This window comes from Cottoperca gobio, chromosome 17 (genome assembly GCF_900634415.1).
Source record: "Cottoperca gobio chromosome 17, fCotGob3.1, whole genome shotgun sequence".
Lineage (NCBI taxonomy): Eukaryota > Metazoa > Chordata > Actinopteri > Perciformes > Bovichtidae > Cottoperca > Cottoperca gobio.
This window is the reverse complement of record NC_041371.1, coordinates 21,325,180-21,346,102: the sequence shown is the minus strand read 5'-3', so window position 1 is coordinate 21,346,102 and position 20,923 is coordinate 21,325,180. Positions and strand designations below refer to the sequence as shown.

The 20,923-nt window shown below is 41.4% G+C and overlaps 3 protein-coding genes across 5 annotated transcripts; 2 read left to right on the top strand and 1 right to left on the bottom strand.

The window, feature by feature from the left end:
- Positions 1-448: 448 nt before the first annotated feature.
- Positions 449-7,549, top strand: bcl6ab (BCL6A transcription repressor b). Of its 2 annotated transcripts, none has more exons than XM_029453491.1 (9): positions 449-561; positions 3,145-3,317; positions 3,520-3,741; positions 3,832-4,668; positions 4,767-4,894; positions 5,001-5,168; positions 5,479-5,609; positions 5,836-5,973; positions 6,185-7,549. In XM_029453491.1, exons 2-9 carry the CDS (start codon positions 3,157-3,159, stop codon positions 6,326-6,328), a joined length of 1,929 nt encoding a protein of 642 aa, XP_029309351.1. In that variant the 5' UTR covers positions 449-561; positions 3,145-3,156; the 3' UTR covers positions 6,329-7,549. The 2 variants fall into 2 exon arrangements, with proteins under 2 accessions (XP_029309351.1, XP_029309350.1); XM_029453490.1 differs by lacking the exon at positions 449-561 and adding an exon at positions 1,595-1,873.
- A 329-nt stretch (positions 7,550-7,878) lies between these two features.
- cmpk (cytidylate kinase) lies at positions 7,879-15,248 on the bottom strand. The gene is made up of 6 exons (XM_029453492.1): positions 14,991-15,248; positions 13,110-13,256; positions 12,031-12,183; positions 11,837-11,913; positions 11,539-11,635; positions 7,879-8,668 (listed from the first exon to the last, which is right to left on the bottom strand). Exons 1-6 carry the CDS (start codon positions 15,132-15,134, stop codon positions 8,627-8,629), a joined length of 660 nt encoding a protein of 219 aa, XP_029309352.1. The 5' UTR covers positions 15,135-15,248; the 3' UTR covers positions 7,879-8,626.
- Positions 15,249-15,373: 125 nt separating this feature from the next.
- On the top strand, positions 15,374-20,870 carry fam78ba (family with sequence similarity 78 member Ba). 2 transcript variants are annotated; one of them, XM_029452649.1, is made up of 4 exons: positions 15,402-15,499; positions 15,684-16,574; positions 16,730-17,009; positions 18,412-20,870. In XM_029452649.1, exons 2-4 carry the CDS (start codon positions 16,240-16,242, stop codon positions 18,652-18,654), a joined length of 858 nt encoding a protein of 285 aa, XP_029308509.1. In that variant the 5' UTR covers positions 15,402-15,499; positions 15,684-16,239; the 3' UTR covers positions 18,655-20,870. The 2 variants fall into 2 exon arrangements, with proteins under 2 accessions (XP_029308508.1, XP_029308509.1); XM_029452648.1 differs by having other exon boundaries at positions 15,374-16,574.
- Positions 20,871-20,923: the final 53 nt, after the last annotated feature.

Here is a 20,923-nt window from a genome sequence, read left to right as displayed (position 1 = left end):
CTGGCTGCTAAAATACAGCTCGTCAGAGCGAGCAAAACATGAAATAAAACATATGACACAAACGTGTGGTGGGGAGATGTTAAAGAAGAATAACAATACAGAAATAACTGGGATATTGTTTTTCTAATTATTAGAAGATAAGATGACTGACTTTTGTCAACTCTTCGTGGCAGCTCATGCAGGTTAACAGCAGCAACATGCTCTCATATTCCCCACGGTATTTATAACTCGGTCAGCTGACCTTGCACTTGGACCCTTCCACTACACGGGAAGATTATCCAACAGCGAAACTAACTAACTAACTACTAAAAATCTGGCAGATGTTGTAAACAAACCCTACTGTTATGTTGTAAATAATAGTTGTTAATGAGTAACCATATGTTGTGCCGTACAATATTGACAGTGTAGTGTTGAAATGACGCAGATGTCGGTGAGCAGCTCCCCGTCCAGCAGATAATGGTACGGTCTTCTGTTGAAATTCCGAGAATTGAGCCGCTGTGTTTCTTAGAACTGGATTCTCAGAACTGGTGATGCACAGAGTTTCGAGGAAACTTTTACAAGGTGACTTTTTTTCCTTTCTATTTTCTCAGCATTGGGTCAGAAGTGTAGTGAAGTAGCAGATGCTCATGTGGCTACTCCGGGGCTGGAATCTTTTGAATATGTTGTGATACCTTTAGATAGAAGCGAACGAACATATTTGAAGTATGAGAGTTGACTTTGACAGCTGCATTGCTTTTGACTGTTTTAGACGGAAGTGCGACTTGTTTCGGCTGTGTGCGGGTTAATGTGATCACTTGTACTTTAGTAGCTGTTGTTACACTGAAAACAAGTCTCGCGACGCAAACCTTTAGTTAAGGCAGCAGTTTGAGTTTTTAGCCATATCTCAATATTATTGACACCCTTTTTTACAGTTATATTTGATACAGCATTTGGCAATAGAGGCTACCGAGGTGGCGCAACAGGACTAGTCGGTCTGATTCTGTGACGTCTCATTTTCCCTGCGCATTTTCTCACGTCGAGAAAATAATCTTTTAATTTCATTAAATGTTTCCAACGCAGAACCGAGAAATTTCCATTATTAGTTTCAATCGTACAAACACTGTGTATACATAAAGCAGTCCCCTGACATAACCTAGTTTCTAAACTTGAACGGACTTGTGCTGGCCTGCTCGGTGGCTCACAGCCCAAGAAGTTAGTCCGCAACAACTAACCACTCCTTGGAATCACGAAAACATGCCGTCTAATGTCGAGATAGCTCGGGAGATTTGTTTAGCAGGAGGAGGGAAAATGTTAGTGGGTTAAATTAGATGAGTTCTACTTATACGGGGGAACAGGAAACCTCTCTGTGCTGGCAATCTAATCTGAGCAGCACAGGACGGAATGTGCTCAACGTCAAACACGTTTACAACCTACAGGCTGCAGGCTGCCAGCACTGCTGCATGCTGAGAGTCTGCAGCAGGCATGGGGAATTATAGCACACTATGTTATCCTTCACAGTCTGCAATGTAACATTGTGTTTTGCATGTAGCCTATACTGTATGTGTGCGTTTGCGTGTGTGTGTGTGTGTGTGTGTGTGTGTGTGTATAAATTGTCAGTGGCCAATATTTGTTCTGAAAGCGTTGTTCTAATTTTATAGTCGTTGAACCCACTAAGAAATATCACTTTTCTCAGTAATAACATTTTAAAATATTGATCATAGCGTAGGTGCACAGTTTAAAGTAATCTCAAAAGGTTTAGAGAAACTCCCTTTGACTCTCTGCAATGGCGCCGCTCTTTGATGAAACGCTGTCAGGACACTTGTTGGGCCCAACGCTTGTTTTGATCAGAACCTCTGAAGGAAGCTGGCTGGTGTTAGAGACGTATGAGCCAGAGGTGATGACGTACGACATGAGTGTTTATTATCCTATTTATTGAGTGTTCATTTATCTATAATTGACTATGTATTACAAATAAATAACTGATTGAGTTAGGTTTGGTTTATTTCTTAAGCCTTGAAAGATGATTTCCTATTGCATATATTATTATTTAGTAGTGAAGTAATGTGTCTTAAAGAGGTACTTAAACATGTGTTTTTGTTGTTGCTATAAACTTAATACAGTGGTGGAAGAAGTACTGAGTTATTTGAATTAAGTACAAGTAGTAATACCACAGTGTACACATACTCAGTTACAAGTAAAAGTCCTGCATTCAAAATTGTACTTAAGTAAAAGTATAAAAGTATGAGCATCAAAATAAAAGTACAAAAAGTAAAAGTATTCATTCTGCACACTGGCCAATTTCAGAATCATATATATTATATGATTGTATTATAATTATTGAAGCGTCAATGTTTTCATCACTTTAATGTAGCAGCTGTTTAAGGAGGAGCATATTTGTTTACTATATAAACGGCAGGTAGCTTGTGATGTAGCTACTGGAAATGTATCTTAACCTGTAATAATACATGATCAATTATTTGCTCATTTATATTTTGTATTATTAATCTAAATATTCAAATCAACTAAATCTGTCAAATCAATATAGTGCAGTAGAATATTAGCCTCTGAGCCGTAGTGGAGTAGAAGTGTAAAGTAGCAGGAAATGGAAATACTCAAGTAAAGTAAAAATAACTCAAAATTGAACTCAAGTACAGTACTTCAGTAAATGTACTTAGTTACTTTCCAGCACTAACTAAACTGACTGTACTGTGATGAAAGACATCAATGCTGGTGTTGCATATTAGTTATAACATTTCTTAGCAAATCAGCATTTCATGGGTTGAAAATGGCTCAACGCGCCACCTGCTGTTTTAAATCTGCACTGAACCTTGCAAGGCTGACAGTCGACCGGTTGGGACTCAACTATGTCATGAAATGCATATAAAACCACACAACTTTTAAAGCATTTTTCCAAATGATTCAGTGAGAGGAGCTAGGCTCAGACCTGGGGGTGTAATTACACTTTAAACTCAAGTGCTTTTGTCTGAAGGTCTGCTTGAGTTATGCTCATATTGGTTCCAACATGCCCACATTGTTATTTGTCTACCCAGCCTACAGTGTGTGTGTGTGTGTGTGTGCTTCTCTTGTGTGCCTTTATTTAACAGCTGGTCACTTTCAGTGTCCCCGATAATAAACGCACATTTTATTATTGTTACCCTTGCTCAGATTTCGACAGCAATGGGCTCGACTGCAGATGGCTGCATTCAATTCACACGCCATGCAGGCGACGTCCTGCTCAACTTCAACCGCCTTCGCAGCCGGGATATCCTCACTGATGTCACCATACAGGTGGACGGACAGCATTTTCATGCTCACAAGGCCATCTTGGTAGCCTGCAGGTATGCACCATCATGGGATCTGACACATGAGTTCAACATGAGTATGTAAATGTAATTGTTTCCAATTTACCTTTGGATAAGAACCTGACTACTAGCCCTGACACCACCACACCCTCTAATGTCACACCTGAAATGAATAATGTTCTATAACATCTATGCACATGTTCAACACTGAACCACCCTCTCTCTTCTTCTCTTACAGTGGCTTCTTCTATTCTGTGTTCATGGACCCCAAGAACACAAACCTCAGTGCCATCAGCTTAGACCCCAAAGTGGACCCCAAAGGGTTCTCCATCCTGCTGGACTTCATGTACACGTCCTGTCTGGACCTTAAGGACAGCCTCGTCCTGGCCACCATGAACACAGCCATCTACCTCCAGATGGAACACGTGGTCGACACCTGCCACAGGTTCATCAATTCCAGGTGCATAAATAGAGAAAGTGACACATTCTAATATCTTGGTTAAAATTGAAGAGTTGGAAATTCAACTTGTGATTGAATATGTTTCTGCAGCCATCAGATTGAAGAGGCACAGATCAACTCATCACATCTGGCTGAGGAGATCCCTGCTCTGAGGCCTGTTGATGAGAACGAGCCGGAATTTAGAAACAACCACACTTCAATCACGTCCCCTCTCCGGGAGTGCAGGGGCTACACTACCAGTGTTTTCAGGGGGATCAACACCTCCGGCTCCTATCATGTCTACGGTGATTCCCACGTCCCTGCTGGGAAGCTGGAAGGTTCCCATAAGGTCAGCGACCTTCCTAGAGGAGGGGCTTTGTCCCAGCAACGATTCTCACAGGTACCCAGCGCCAACATGGGTCACAAGGAGTCCTCCACCATCATCTCCCACCCCAGCTTCCCCACCACTATCATCCGACCCGCAGGAGCCCAGAGGCCCGTCTCTCCCATGGTCGAAGAAAGCATACAGCATCCACAAACCAGCTGCCTAAGATCGTCTCCAGGTTTGAGCAAAGGTGTGATTTGTAGCCCTCAAAGCCCCCTCAGATCTGACTGCCAGCCCAACTCGCCCACTGAGTCCAACAGCAGCAGAAACGCCACGCTGAGCCTCAGACAGCCCTCAGACTGTCCCAATGACAGCAAGGCCCGCAACTGGAAGAAGTACAAGTTGATCGTTATGAACCAAACTCCTGACGAGAATGAAAAAGAAACTTGGGGAGGCAGCGCTGAAGCTACACACATGTCCCCTACCCTGAGCCCCTGCAGGAGTGCTGCAGCAGGTGGACACAGTGAGGTGCAGGCCGAAGAGGGAGCCAGCGAGCACAGAGAAGAAATCCTCATGTCTCAGAGTGTCGACAGCTGCAGCAGCAGCACCTGTAGCAGCATCAGGTAATACTCATTGCGCGAACACTGTAGATTGGAACTAGATATATGTTTGTTAAAGAGAAGAACTTATTTGAACATTTTGGTCCTTTTTCTGCGTTTAGCTACCGCAGATGCTCGTCCTGCGGCTGTGACAGCTCCCAGTGCATGGACATGGGTCACCTCTCTCCTGACTCCTACGGACGAGATGACACCACCAAGCTACACTCAGAGTATTCCTCCTCCGGCTGTGGTAAGTGCACTCCACAAGTGCCAAACTATCAAGCGATATTGAAGTTTGATTATTCTAAACAAAACCTTTGTTACATTCACATGGATTGTATTGCTTCTTTGTACAGAAAGCAACATCTACTTCTGTAACGGGTGTGACTCCAAGTTCCCAGAGGAAGATTCCCTGAAAGAACACATGGCCCAGGTGCACAGTGACAAGCCATACAAGTGTGATTGCTGCCAGGCTGCGTTCCGCTATAAGGGCAACCTGGCCAGTCACAAGACCGTTCACACCGGTAAGAATAATCAAGAAGCAAGAAAGAAATGTTATGTATGTTGTTGTGTACTTACATTATCCTAAATGTTCCAAACTATTTGTTATTTTAATCAAGTTAAGGGTGCGTCAGAGAAGCTGACTGTAATGACAAACTCCCATGATCCCACGCTTCTTCAAGGCTCCGCCAAACTCCGTCTTTTGTTATTGTTTTGATGGAGAGACCCCTGGTGGCAGCAAATGACACATTGTGTGTTTTAAAGTACCATCTAGTTGACTTTATGGGTCTGACTGTTTCATTCATGGCACAACCTGCTGATCTTATCTTCCAGGTGCGAAGCCCTACCACTGCAACATCTGCGGGGCTCAGTTCAACCGGCCAGCAAACCTCAAGACCCACACCCGCATCCACTCCGGAGAAAAGCCATACAAGTGTGAGACATGCGGCTCCAGATTTGTCCAGGTGAGGAAGAGAAAGGACGGCTTTGCCAATGTAAAAAAAACACAGAGTTGTGACTCAAGTCAGACTTGAGTCACAAATGTAACATTAGAATCGACTTGCAACTTGACTTGGACTCCAGACTCAAAGTTTAGGACTTGGGACTTTTACTTTAACTTGCAAAACAATGACTTCCCAAAGCAAACCACTGTCTTTATTATGTATAATCTATATTTAATTTTTCCTCCAGGTGGCCCATCTCCGCGCCCACGTGTTGATTCACACAGGAGAGAAGCCGTACCCTTGCGAGATCTGCGGAACTCATTTCCGCCACCTACAGACGCTCAAGAGCCACATGCGCATTCACACTGGAGAGAAGCCTTATCATGTAAGCTTCCTCGTCACTGCCTCCCTCCTTATCCACAGTGCTGGCTAAAAAGAGAGTAATCCCTTCTCCCCAATGATCCATGTGCCTATCAATAGTTATAAATCCTAAGTGGTAATCCTGGAGGGCCATGAACTGTCGCTGTGGGGGTTGGGGATGAATCTGTCCCTTAAAAATAAAAGAAAGTGATTATAAATGTTCTCTTTTTTCTCAGTGTGAAAAATGTGACCTTCACTTCAGACACAAGAGTCAGCTGAGGCTTCATCTGCGACAGAAGCACGGTGCGGTCACTAACACCAAGGCTCAGTACCGCAGGACTCCCAGCAACATGATCACGGGCCTGCTGAGCTCCTGCTGAGCCCGCTCTGTCCGCTCTGCTCCCCTTTTGCATCGGCCGCAGTGTTGTCAAAAGATTCTTTGTTTTTTAACAAACAGAAACATAAATATTATATATATGTTTGCCCTTTATGCATTAGTAAATGATGCACATTTCTTTTTGGTATTTCAAAGATTGTAGAAGTTTATGCTTTCGCTGTGAATGTCTTAACAGAATGTACGTTTTGAATGTGAATGAGAGCAGGCATTTCTCTTTTTGGCAAATCACTTAACAGAATGTCAGCGTTGAAGGACGGTCCTCTTTCTTATTCGGACACAAATCACTGTTACAGTTTTGCTTTGGATATTGGTATGAATTTTCCCAGCAATGTGGTCACAGTTATTTTTCATTAGGTTGTTTTTTGTATATAAGATAATATATATTTTCAGATTGCCATCTGCTGGCAGAGTACGAATATATTTGCGTTACGATTGTCAATAACACAACGGCTTGTTATTTTTGCCATTTTGTAGTTTGTGGTACGTATTGTGATATGTACATATTGTCATTCATTTAAAAGAAAGATTGTTATGTATATATTCTTCTTTTTTTCAACCATTTATAGCCTGTTGGTGTTTTGCACATACTCATAATGCTATAATTCATATATTTTCATACTTTTCATTCAGATAATTGTACTTTAAAGCTCTTGACATGTTGACATTGTTTGTTAGACCCAGCACTTGCTATTTTCTTATTTATACTCATTTGTCTTTGCTGTATTCCATTACATTTTGGTGCTGCAATGATCCAGCTGGATTCATAACATTTGATCCTATTTTATCTAACCATGTGTATTATAGTGCATCTGTACAAAGCAGTGTATTAATAGTGCCTTACATTCAGACTTCTGTATTTGCTACCATCCCAGTCTACCTATAAATATGTTATAACTTTGACGATATGAAAGCTACGGTAGTTATGAACTGCTGTTGTGATGCAGTTCACTTTTGGTAAATTGCCCTGTTGTCATGTGTTTGCATGGCTGGTACTTTTGTTGTGGAAGCTGATTATCTGTTGAGTGTAGCTCTTATAATGCAGACGCACCAGGCCTCAAGCTAAAAAACGCTCAGGAATATTAGTAATATGTAAGTAAATGTCTTTGTAACTGCAGATTATATATATATATATATATATATATATATATATTAAAACAAATATATATATATATGATACATGAAAATAAAAATGTATTATGTAGCACTAGTATTCATTATTTTCAAGTAAAGATGTAACTCAGCCTTCAAGTATGTCACAGTATAGTTCTGTAGATCTGTTAAGTATAGCAGCTTCTCTCTGGCGCTCCCTGATGTTCACTCTTGTGAACCATCATTTATTCTCCTTTATAGAAAATTCATTCAGCATTTATTTATTATTTGATGGAGTCTTTTCATCCTCTTTAAAAACCCAACTGAAAAATAAACTTAGATAAACCCCTGGAATGATTTAGTGATGTTTAGCGCCCCCTGCTGGCTCATTAGGTTGCAATTAAGTTATGAACTACAACAGCATAGTTAAGTATACAAAGAAAAAAAGTGTAAAAAGATTTTACTTTTTAAGTTTAATCACCCTTCTTTCAAGCAGATACAGTATAGATGTAACAACATTGTTATCTTCATTATTTCCTTCAATGATTAGCCCCAAGTGTCATAGCTGTGATGAAGCACATCAAGGAGTTCTGCTACAGAGTCAATATTCATTGTACAATGGGCCATCTACCACAGAAACTTATACCGGATAACTACACAAAAGCAACTGCTCCTGTAGTGCTGTCCATCAAACATGAGACATGTTTTATGAATTTTATTTAGAGGCTATTGGATGTTCTCGTTCTTGTCAATCCCAGTCTGTCGTCAACAGGTCAAACGATTTGGTCTGAAGCATTGTGGCTGCTTCCAATAATATCAGAAGACATATGTGATGAATACCAGACTTCCACTAGAAGTGTCTTTGATTGACAGAAAAGTGTCCATCTAAGCTAGCGATACATTTTGTTCCTATGCGAAGGCCTCAGACTATGATGAAAGACGAGCGGTGAGCTCTTCTGATCCCTAGTAGCTGCTAGGCAACTCTTCTCATTCATACAAATACATATTGTGTACACACACACACACATACACATAGTGCAGCATTTTACAAAAGAGTTGGCAAACAAAACAAAAAACTGTATCCAAAAGTAAAAAGTCATATGAATGGGCGTATAAACTAATTATAGTATACTTGCAGTTGATAAAAAGAAAACTAAAAAGGTAAATGAGTGTTGTTGGCAGCTGGGAGAAGTCAACCCTCTTTGTCCAGGACGGCTTTCACATCAGCAAACACCTGAAAGAGAACAGTCGGTGTGTGAACACAAACCTGAAGCCTGTAACACTTCCATAACTGTCAACATTGGAATTTCAAAATAAGGGAATTTCTTTTGCCGGACTCCGTCCATACCTTAACAGCTCTCAGCCACCAGCCCCCATATAATGTGAATGTAAACACATAAGGGACGGGTATATACATTCAGGAGATACATGTTTATTTAAAGCATGTATTACTTGTACAGTCATGTTTATAAGATTTATATATTTTATTTGATGAGTTATTATCATCAATTTATTTGATGATGGATGAGTCGGGAAACATGTCCGCTCCACTGCGACTGAAATCATCACAGAAGCTGAAGGCGACATTATGTTTAGCGCAAAGCATCGACATCTTTCCCTCAGCTCTGGTCACTTGGTTTGCCTCTGACACAGTTCTTGTCACACATGAAGTCATTGACAGTGTATGTTTTTGTGCCTCGTGCTTGTGCTTGGACGATATTTCTTGCTGGTGAACATCGCTTATTCCGCCGTGTGCGATGCTAACATCTGAATGGCACACTTTACAAAAAGCATTAGTTTGCCCGACTCTGCTTTTAATTAAATAAGGGAAGCTCTCCTCTCATTGTCAGGTACTTACATAAAGTTTTAACTTGTTTGGCAGGTACAACTGCGTCTCCATCTATCTCCCGTTCATTCCCGTTCATCATATGTTTCGTCTTCTTCTGTGTTATTGTTCCTGTTTTCTTCTTCTGTGTGTTTACTGGCGGATAACGTTTTTCAGCTAAAGTTAAACAATACTGCCACCTGCTCTACCGGAGGCCACTTTACACTTTTTTTAGTTAGGCCTATTTTTTGTTTTTTGAAAGGTTAAAATACGGCATAATCCCGGGAAAAACGGGAGGGTTGACAGGTATGAACACTTCCCATATTTAGAACTCTGATCACAAGTCAAATACATTGAAAAGCATTTAAACATTCAATGTTGGGCATCATTTTTATTAGTAACATCTTACTCGTCAACTTTGTGGTTTGACGATGAGGTGACATGTCAAGATCATCAGACAGGTTTTATCAAGTTCCCATTCCAAGGATATTTTCTCATGGTTCTCACGGCTCCTTGAAGTTCCCCCAAAGTTTTTGAAAGTAGCCGTGGACAGACATTTATATATTGTGTGCAAAAATAGAAACTGAAGTTCTTCGACATTTGTTTCTGTGAGCTTCTGTAATGCGTACTAGTTCTCGATATGCATCAATATCTCAAATGTTCAGTGTTGTAACAGAAATAGTGCTGCAATTTAGGATTATTGTCATTATGGAATATGATTATTTAATTAATCATTAAGCTTTTCTAATCTAATAATAAGAGGATTGTTGACCAACAGTTAAAAACACAAATATATTCATTTTTACAATAATACCAGAATCAGCCAGTGAATGTTAAAAAAAGCGATTGATCAATTAGCTTAATAGTTTCAGCTCAAATCTGAACTACTTATTTGGAAGTGAAGAACAAGTGCAAACATGCTAAAAGTGTCCCAATCTTCCTGTCAGACATCACATGTCACACACATGTCACACACATGTCACACACATGTCACACACCACTAAAGTGCAGAAGGATTTCTGCCACATCTGATGGATGTTCACAACCATGACGTTGGGTAATATTCTAATATCTGCCTTTGTTTTCACTTAACATACAACTTAAAGTGGATATGTTTAACGACGCCCTCAAGACAAGTTTTTATATTTGTTTTTTATTCCACAAGTTTCATTACCAACCTAAAAATGAGATCTACTCCTTTTTCTTTAAGAGCATCTAGTGGCCAACAGATGAACTACATGTGAAGGCTGCAGAGGGTTCCCTTCTGCCTGACTAGAGGATTTCCTGATTTCTTTTCTGCAGATTCAACAAATTAAATGTAAGACTTTTTAAGACCACATCAAATACAATGTAATACCGATATGCGTTTTGTGATCATACTGGCAGAAGTATGACCTCTGCTTCAGTGCTGAACAATATTGAGAGATACACGCCGTCTGTTGGCGAGTTTTCATTGCGCCGTTATGTTTTTCTCATTTCATGTGCGATTCGAACACTTTGATTATTCATGTCAAACTTCTGAACGGGTTCATAGAAAGGCTTCCACCACATATTCACATTGCATCCTTTTTGCAATTCACACTTCCCCATCATAGCAAAGTGAAGCCGAATTTAATCTAGCTGAATCTAAATTTTAAGAAGCTGGTGAGGTCGCATCATAGTCAACATGGAGATCATGACGCGCTTCATGGATGTGCTGAAGTCAATTCTGAACAGGGTGGAAAACATTTAATCTGACAAAAGATAAATACATTCCGAGGACCCTCTCGATTGTTTTCAGTGAACACGACAGTAGAACATGTATTTTAAGACCTATTAAATCGTATTTAAGACTCTTTTAACTTGAACTTTTTAGGCCTAAATTTCAGACAGTTGAATTTAAGACTTTTTGAGGACCCGCAGAAACACATTATGTGCCAGTGTGTGCCTGAGTGTCCTCCGTTTCCTCTCATTTCTTCTCTAGAAGTATTTGACAGAAAAAAACTGTTTGACTACTAATGAGGTCCTGGAGGTAAATGCTGCTATCTGACAAACTTTATTCTGTTTGTTTATTTGGTCCAATCTTAAAATCCTTTACACCCCAGTGTTCAAGCCAATGTGGAACTGCCCGACTGTGGACCTTGGTGGGGAAAAAGCTTTGCATGTCTCGTTAAGGGATGGTGTGACCTTATTGACAGATTTATCACATCCTCCCAGGCTCCATCTTTACAAAATGCCCTTTCAGAAATCTACGAGTGTTGATCATAGATGCTTTTCTACAGGCGATGCCATTTACTCACCTTATCCACAGAGCGAGAGGCGTCTACAGTGCGCACCTTGCCTAGTTTCTCATACAGGTCAATGATTGGTCGTGTAGACTGCAGGTAGGTTTGGATTCTGCAAGAAAAATATGCCTGGTTATTGGGGTCAGATGCCACAGGGGACCCAAAGGAGACACAAATTAGGCCAAAAACACATGCAGGGTTTCAACTAAATGGGTCAAACAAAACTATACTGATCAGATAGTGAGATTAGTGTTTAAAGGCAGCAGTAAACACTTCAACGTGACTGTATTTTGTTTATGTTGCAGGAGTGTACCTTTTCTCCAAGCTTTCCCTGTTGTCATCAGTGCGTCCGCTGCTCTTCCCTCTCTCTAGACATCTGTCGATGCAAACCTGAGGACAGAAAACACCGAAATCGTGTTCAGTGTAAAATGTGTCAGAGGATATCAGCTCACTTCTCTGTATGCATCTAAAAACAGCTGTTTTAGCTTCCTAGTTTCCATGACGCACCTCATTGCCACAGTCAAAGAAAAGCACAAATTTGACATCTGCTTTGCCATCCATGACAGTGTTCCAGCCCTGGAGGTTGTCCTCGTTGCGGGGGAAACCGTCTATGAGGAAACGGAACTTTTTCTCATCTTTCTGCATGGTCTCCTCCATTGCCTAAGGAAACAGAAACAACAACACAGAAAGGTTTAACTCCTAACGAGAATTCCTTGAAATAGTCATTTATTCAAATGACAAAGTCCAATCCAAAAACACAATGACGTATAAAATTCTACTCAATGTGCTCAGTATAATTCTAAGTAATAAAACCTGTATCATGGTGCAGAAAAGCGTTCAGTCTCACAGTTAGGGGTGCAACGATCCAACCATCCTGGATCAATTCAATGATCAATGACCCAAAGGTCATAGAGGCAAAATAAAACCTTGATACGTATCGTCATCTTTAAGATACTCCTTCATATTGCAATTCTTTACTAATAAAAAAATATTTGCACTTAAACAAGAAGAAACGTGTCACTTTGTAGTGAACAATTCTTTTTTATCAAAAATAATAGTTTTTCATGTAAATGTCTAGAAGAACACAGTAATAACATTGTTAAATCATATTTGAGTTGCTTTTGTGAGTTGATATCGATGTAACCGATTGTGTTAAATGGACTTCTGATCTCGTCTCATAACGATGAACTGATTTGAATAGAAATCGTATCGTGGCACTTTGTGATATCAGCAAGTATCGTATCGTTATATGTACATGTAATGTGTATATTAGTAACATCAATATATGCTAATTGTATTCTAATTTAAATATTTGTTCTGTGTGTGTATATTCAGTTATAATTCATTGTGCAACTCTGTGTTGTAAAATGACAAATAAATGAACCATGTGACCTAAAGCGATCAAATTATTCATCGTGTTCATCGTAGATTATTCAAAAGGTTTTTTCTTGAGTCTTGAACAAAAGTCGAGCTGAGTTGCAAACAGCTCCTGAATAAAAGTGTCTGATCCAGGCAGGCAAACTGATCAAGGTGGCCTCTCGCTATATGTACCTGTATTTACATGCAAATCCGTATTCGGTGCATACCTTCCTCAGTAAGTTGATGGTGATTTCCACAGGGACAATTTTGCCCTCCTTGATGTAGTTGGAAATGAGCTGCCCGAACTCTGACTCCACTCGAGCTCGCTCTGCCCTCAGCAAGTCCCCAGCTGACAAATGGGTGTAGTTGAAGCTCTGAGAGACACAAACTTTTTATTAAATGTTATAAATTGATCTCATGTGATGAAAATCGTATTTAGGGATGGGAATCGAGAACTGGTTACAGTTGAGAACCGGTTACAAATTGTCCGGACCGTTTGGAATCATGTGCCTCTGAGGTTCATTATATCGATGCCGGCATGAAACATGCAAAATAAGAAGGAATAATGGCGGAAAGCAAGAAATGCAAAGAAAGATGACAACAGTGCTACTTGTAATGTCAGTAAAATTTGTCATTTATTTTATCATGTTCAGATTTATTTTAGAAAAAGAAAAGCCGCGCTGACGCTGGAAGCCTGTGTAGGCATACTTTTTTTTATTCCACACCAAAAATTGATCTTGAATCAATAAGACAATCGATAAAAGAACCGGACCGATAAGCAGAATCGATAATGGCGTTGGTATCAAAATCTTATCAATTCCCTTCCTAATTGTATCAAAGCAAAGCACTTTGAGATCCGTCATTAAGAGAACATTTCTGGTGAGGAGAAAGTGACAGTTGGTCATTTAACAAAAAAATCTGCATTTGAGAAAACAGCCTTTACAAACTAAATTCTTCTCTCACAGACCAGGAAGAAGTCGGTCCTTGTGTGTGTTGAATGAAAGAAGCCCTTATGCATAACTGTCATTCAGGCCTAACCACCGCAGTTGACATTTGCAGCCAACACCCAGTAACATCCGTGAACAGAAGTAGTTATAAAGTCTCTCTTATAGAAGCTCTCTCTCAGTTGAACACAAACATCAAAGAATCAATGTTGGCCCCCAGTAGAGCTGCAGCTTCATGAGCTTTCATGAGTTTGACTTTCAGACTAGTCAAAGCTGCATCCTTAAGTAAAATTATGTCTTTTTGGTTGGCTTGTTAAAAATTAAGAGACAGACCATTGGATTATTTTGCTCTTTATCCATGCACCCAGTTTAAAGACTCATCTTGATTAATGAGATATTATTAATAACAATACAAGTAAATGCAAACAATTACAGGATAAGTGATTATCTGAGCACAGAAACCTCAGAACAGGCTTGAGTAAATAAAAGAGTGATGGATTGAAACTGTAGCAACAACTTCTTAAATGTACAGTCCAAGTTGAGCTGAGTTATGCATGTTTAAGTATGACTCATCACGTAAAAAGTCCCTCAGACGTAAATGTGCCTACGTGCCCATCTGTTTCTGCTTGTTCAAAGTCAACGGTGGAGAGACCAAGCCCACTCCAGACTTACACTGACCATTACATCACTTCAACTGCATACACGAGCCAATTACAACAGAGCAAATGTCAACAGGGCATCTCCTGCTAGCTCTATGTACTGTGTGAAGCTCATTAGCAGACATTTAGCCTTTTCATTCAGACGTTTGACAGCTCAACTTTAAACAGTGGGCTAAAATAAGTTGTATTCTTTTACGGTTTTGTCTAAAGGTGTCAGAAATGAATACTTAAAAAATGGTCATTTGTAGCTCCTGTATTCCTGAACAGGCTTGTATATGAGCACATACAAATGACTGTGTGGCTAACTAGCTAGCTGCTAACACACAGGTTCATTTTAGAGGACAACCGGAAGTAAATTACATATAGACATTACCTTATTAAAAAGGCGGTAATAAAAGGCATAACCATCCTAAAATCCACAACATACAATTGTCGGCACGGCATGCTAAATCCTAACATCAAAGTGGGTATTTTTCATTGTCCTTTCTCTCGCCATCTCTCGTACCTCCACGATTTTGGAGCACTGGGTCCCTTTTCCGGCGCCAGGCCCGCCCAGCACGAACACAACCTGGGGCTTCATCATCAACGACACCCGGTACAACAAGCTCGGCACCCTCTGAGACACGTTACCGAACAAACGGCAGATCATAAACCAGCAGCTACAGGCGTGAACAGGGTGGGGTGGGGACCAAAATAATAAGCCGAGCCGACCGGTGAATGCGTGTCAGTGTCGGTGGTAGGAAGTCGATGAGCTAGCCGACACTACTTCCGCTGTTGACTGCAGCAGCCAATTGGGATCCACATTGGAGTGATGCAGGCCTGTAGCCCCGCCCCCTGCACTTGTTTTTTTTTTTCAATGCAGAGGTCGGGTGACGCCCCTCCCTGCCTCTCTAGCATCAGCACCTCCAAACTGAACAAGACGGCTGGGAAAGGATGCTCTCCGGTCCGCGATGCTCACCAGCTCGAGGACACTTAACGATGAGACGACTCACCGAGGGACGCTCGAGCGTCCGGGTATAGTGAGTGCTTTATGCACGTTTATGCTGCCTCGCTGCCTCCATTCATGATGCACCATTCATGCATCCCCAAGAATGGAAGCACATTGCGAGGAAAACATTAAAATAGCCTGCTATAGCCCCACTGTCTCGCCTTTATGAGACACATCATTGCTCATTTGACGAAGCTTCTTTTCATGTAGGTCAAGGTGATGAAGAGCCCGATTTTGTCTTTTGAGGGCGCCGCGCGAATGTAGGGCTAATACAGGAAAAGCCAAGCAAACAAAAGGCATCCAGCCCCCCTCCTCTGACGCACCTGGCTGCCCTGTCGCCACTTGACATGACAGCGCAGAGCCGGGAGCAGAGCAGCAGGATCAAGGGGCACCGACGTAGAGCCGGACGTGTGGACTCGACAAGGAATAGAGGAGCCTCCGGACGCACGGCGGAGAAGCAGCAGCAGCCCAGGGGAGGCCGGATTGCAGTTTCTGGGGACGAGCGCCAAGGGCAGTGCGGCAGTCAGCAGGCAGACCGGGGGGAGGAGGCTGCGGAGATCTGTGATACTTCCCCCCCAGGCCCCACTGGGCTCTCACCTCCATATCATCCTGAAAATATGACGGTGGACGCTTGTATGGTTGATGAATGGTGACTGTGATACTCCCCATCTTTTTATCTCCTTTTTCCCCCCTTCCCAACCAGTCAGTAATGATGCTCAAGTAAAAGATCTGCTCTTCAGGCAAGGGTGGACCCCGCAGGGGACCGATGTGCATACTGGCCAGGTATCATTTGCTCCCTTCTTCTCTGGTTTTGCTCATTTTGCTTGTCGCCTGCACTATGGGCTGTATTCAGAGCATCGCATGCAAGCCCCGCATCAGACGGGAGAACATTGTGGTGTACGAAGTGTCAGCCTCTATTGACCAGTGTCCCACCATCATCGAGGAGAACTCACCGATTGTTCTCCGCTACAAGACGCCTTACTTCAGGGCCTCAGCAGGAGTTGTGATGCCGCCAGTGCCCCGCAATGAAACCTGGGTTGTGGGCTGGATCCAGGCTTGTACCCAGATGGAATTCTACAACACCTATGGTGATATTGGCATGTAAGTGTATAGCAACAACCTTTTTCTACTGAATGAACTCAGTGTGTGTGTTAAGGTTGGTAAAGTGTTTGGATGTGCACACCTCTCCTACACAACCCTGCACCCGCCACTGTTTCTTATCCTCTCACTCTGTCCTCTTCCGTCCCCCATCGCAGGTCCAGCTGGGAGTTACCTGAGCTGCGAGAGGGTCGGGTGAAGGCTATCAGCGACTCAGACGGCGTCAGCTACCCCTGGTACGGCAACACCACTGAGACAGTCACCCTGACCGGACCCACGTCCAAACCGTCCCGTCTGACGGTCAGCATGAACGACAACTTCTACCCCAGCGTGACCTGGGCAGTGCCCATCAGCAACAGCAACACGCCCATGCTGACCCACATCACCAGGGACCAGAGCTTCATCACCTGGCTGGTGGCCATGAACTCCATCACCAAGGTAAGACAAAAACACGTAGAGCAGCCCGACATTGGAGATAAAACAGTTTGTTCCCACATGCTTTAAACTCACTTCTTAATAATGTTGTGTTATTTTGCAGATTGTTATTTATATGAAGAACACTGGCTTCTCTTGCATTACACACACAGACTGACTGATGCAACGTTTCCTTTCTGGTGTAACGTTACAAAGTACCTCATCAGAGGCTTCAACTCTGCTGAATAAAGCCCCTTCAAAGGCCCATTAGGAATCAGTCTAGCTCAAAATGTGAACCACAATATTCACAGCATTCATGTCTTTCTGGAAGAGTTATATTCTTTTATGTTATTATAGAGAAGTTTGTGAGGCATGCTTTTCCTAGCGTTGGTTAATGAGTTAAGAGCAGAAGATTGTATCTATGGACAAAAAAGTAGTGTTAAAATTCTGTATTTTAACTAAACTCTTATTATAAAAATAATATTTAACTAAGCCAAAGTAATACATGATGTATTAGGATGCACATTAACTGCATGTCTATTAGCAGGAAAGCACATAATACACAATCAATTTAGGCTTAAACAAAACACTCTTCCTATGCTTAAAATAGACAGCGCTCTGCATACACATATACTGTATACCATATCTACAGAAACACTACAGGCAAAAACGTCAAACTTCACTTTTGAGTGTTTGGGCTAGCTCCTATAACTTCTTCTTTCAGACAAGAGGAAAGAAAACATCAAAAATACACATTTAGGTGTTTTATTACTAACAGTCTTTTTGTGTCAGTAGATTTCTCACCAGAAGTTAGCATTAGAAAATACCTCATTTGCATATTTAAACATAACATTTCAGAAAACTTGTAAAACTGGGGAAGTTTCATGGTGATATCTATTTGTGATTTTGTTTTTACCCTATTCATCTGTAGTGTCTTGCAAAATGTATGATACATACATACATACATACATACATACATACATACATACATACATACATACATACATACATACATACATACATACATACATACATACATACATACATTTCTCAGCCTCCATCCATTCATAGCCTGATTTATAATGGAAATGGATTTTTCTTTTATGGCTGTTGTCAGTGTTTTCTAATTGATTGAGTGATACAAAGCAATATCCACACTTTTCTCTGTAAAATCAAAATCTGAACCTGGCTTTATCCAATGTTCAGATTTCTGTTCTGGAAATGTATGCAAATTAGCACATTTTTAACAAGATAATGCCTAATTTGCATTTCAAATCTTAACATTTCAGAAAACTTGTGATACAAAAATGAATTGTCTCAATGTTAGTAATGAACTGGGGAAGTTTCATGGTAATATCAGCTAGTTATATTTCTTAACCTATTTACTTGTCATGTCTCCCCTTAACATTACGCCCCTCTCCTCCAGGAGCGAATTGTGTTGCAGACGGTGCGGTGGCGGATGCGTGTGGACATTGCTGTGGACCCTGACATGCCTCTGGGCTCTCGGGCCTCATTGGTGGGTCGTCCCTACCAGGAGCAACCACACATCCTCAACTACCAGGAGCCCATCCCTCCCAACGCACTGGGGAGGCCGAATGCCAACGATGCCCAAGTGCTAATGTGGAGGCCACGGAGAGGGGCGCCACTAGTGGTCATACCACCAAAATAAGAGGGTCAAATGGTTGCACAGACAAAAGTATAATTGTTCCCTCTTGCCGTAAAGGTGATGAAGTCATGAAGCCTATCAGGGAAGAGAGAACTGATGGTTTCCCTGCGCTCGAGATGCCAGTGGCTCATAATCGCTGAAAGATTTAAGTGGACCCTGATGACAAGCCTGAGTGGATGTTTCATCTAGGATCTGACAGCACGGTGTCACAACAGAAGTCGACAACAGACTAGTGTCAAGAGCCCTGGTTGCATCAAGGCTTTTTTGGCCCGCGACAAGTTTTGGACTGCATTTAAAGAGTTCTGCCTGCTTTTTAGCGAAGAAGGAACGCTGTTTTTAGACGTATCACAGAGTTATTAGACCACAACGAGAACTGCATCCTGCATCCTAATGTAGATCTTATTGCATGAGAGAGTGAGAGAGACAAGACACTGTCCTTGAGAAGTTTAAGCATAGCATTTGTTTTGTATACCTTGATACCTGAAGACATTTTGATTGAAAAGTCAGCCAAAAAAAACAAACCTTGCGGGCTGGTTAAACCTCGTCAGTGCCAACAAAGGCCTTCAGCACACTCAGTACCAGAGTTAAAGGATGTATTCAGAGAATTTAAAAGAGACAAAGTATTATATGAATCTTTTTAGGTTAAGATTAACTCATGCATCAATCAGATTGTATTATGAGCACCCACCTTGTATAAAAGTCTGGAAGAAAAATCTGCTGGAGTTTTCACTGGAGTTTTGCTAATACACCAAACTTATGCACCAACATATTTTCAACTCCCTCGTTTCTGTTGTGCAGATGATATTTTATTCAGCTGGGTGATAAACTATCAGAGAGAGGAGCTGGACCTGTTACCACAGGAAATACATAATGTAAGCTCTGCTTTCATTAAGTGTGGTGTAAATTACTTGTAATGGTGCCATACAACAAATTGAAAAGGGTGATAGAATTGTAATCTTCCTTAAAGGACAGTTCACCCCAAAATCAAAACTACACATTTCCCCTCTTACCTGTAGAACTATTTATTAATGTAGATAGTTTGTTGTGAGGTGCAGAGTGTTGGAGATATCAGCTGTAGAGGTCCATCTTCTCTCTAATATAATGGAACTAGATGCTCTCTGCTTGTGGAGCTCAAAGAGCCAACAAATACATTTTAGAAACTCAACAGTAAAGTTTCCAGAAACCATGACCTGGTTACACAAGATAATCCACAGAGCTGGTTGTGAGCAGGTTCATGTAGGAACTATTTTCTTTCTACAGAACTACACTCACCAGCCGTATCACCGTGCAGCAGGAAGTGTACATGTACTCATGGACGAGAGGCTTGTGACAGCACGAGATGTAAACATTAATGGCTTCCTCCTCGGCTGAGCTGTAACATTAGAAAGGGGTCATGATTTCTGGAAAGAGAATCTGCTGTTGAGTTAAATGTATTTTTTGGCTCTTTGAGCTCCACAAGCAGAGAGCATATAGTTCCATTATATTAGAGCGAAGACAGACATCTCTACAGCTGATATCTCCAACACTCTGCAGCTCACAACACAACTATCTACATTATTAAATAGTTCTACAGGTAATGATTGGGATGATTATGGGGTGAACTGTCCCTTTTAAGGAAGATTTGATGTGGCTCTAATCAGGCCATGTTGCACTACCAAGTTACATACATTGTCCTACTATCAGGGAATCTAAAGGTACTCTAAATAGTTTCCTTGGTGTGGAATTAAACCAGACTGCATTTTGAAAATGATTGACTTAGTACCGGTATTTAACACTGGTCTGTATGAGGTCATATCCCAGCTTCTTCTCATATGGTATTATTTTGCAGAAGCGCCTACAGATAGTCAAGCTTTCATGTGTCATGGCTGTGGTCTGTCCAGTGGCTCATCCTGGGCTCAGTCCAAGGCCCTGCCTGCCTCTCCACACAGGAGTCACATGACTCATCCTCCATCTGTGCTTCTCTTCAGGTTCACGCCTCACCTTCCCAATCTGTCCGCTCCTTTTCTCCCCAGTCTGTCCACCTCATCTCACACACACAATTTCCATCCAAATATACTCATTTGCTCTGACATCCACAACTATGCAAAGATTATCTGTGACTGTAAACAGGGAGAAAAACTGGCAAAATAGGAAAGATGTGTATTTTTGTTCATCTGCCTCAATCTCTTTTTTATTTGTCAGGGTCATTGTTCAATAAAAGTTGTAATTGTAAAATACTAAAAGAGGTTAAAATAGGTTATATTAATTCAGTGTGTCTACATTTGTCGCGGCA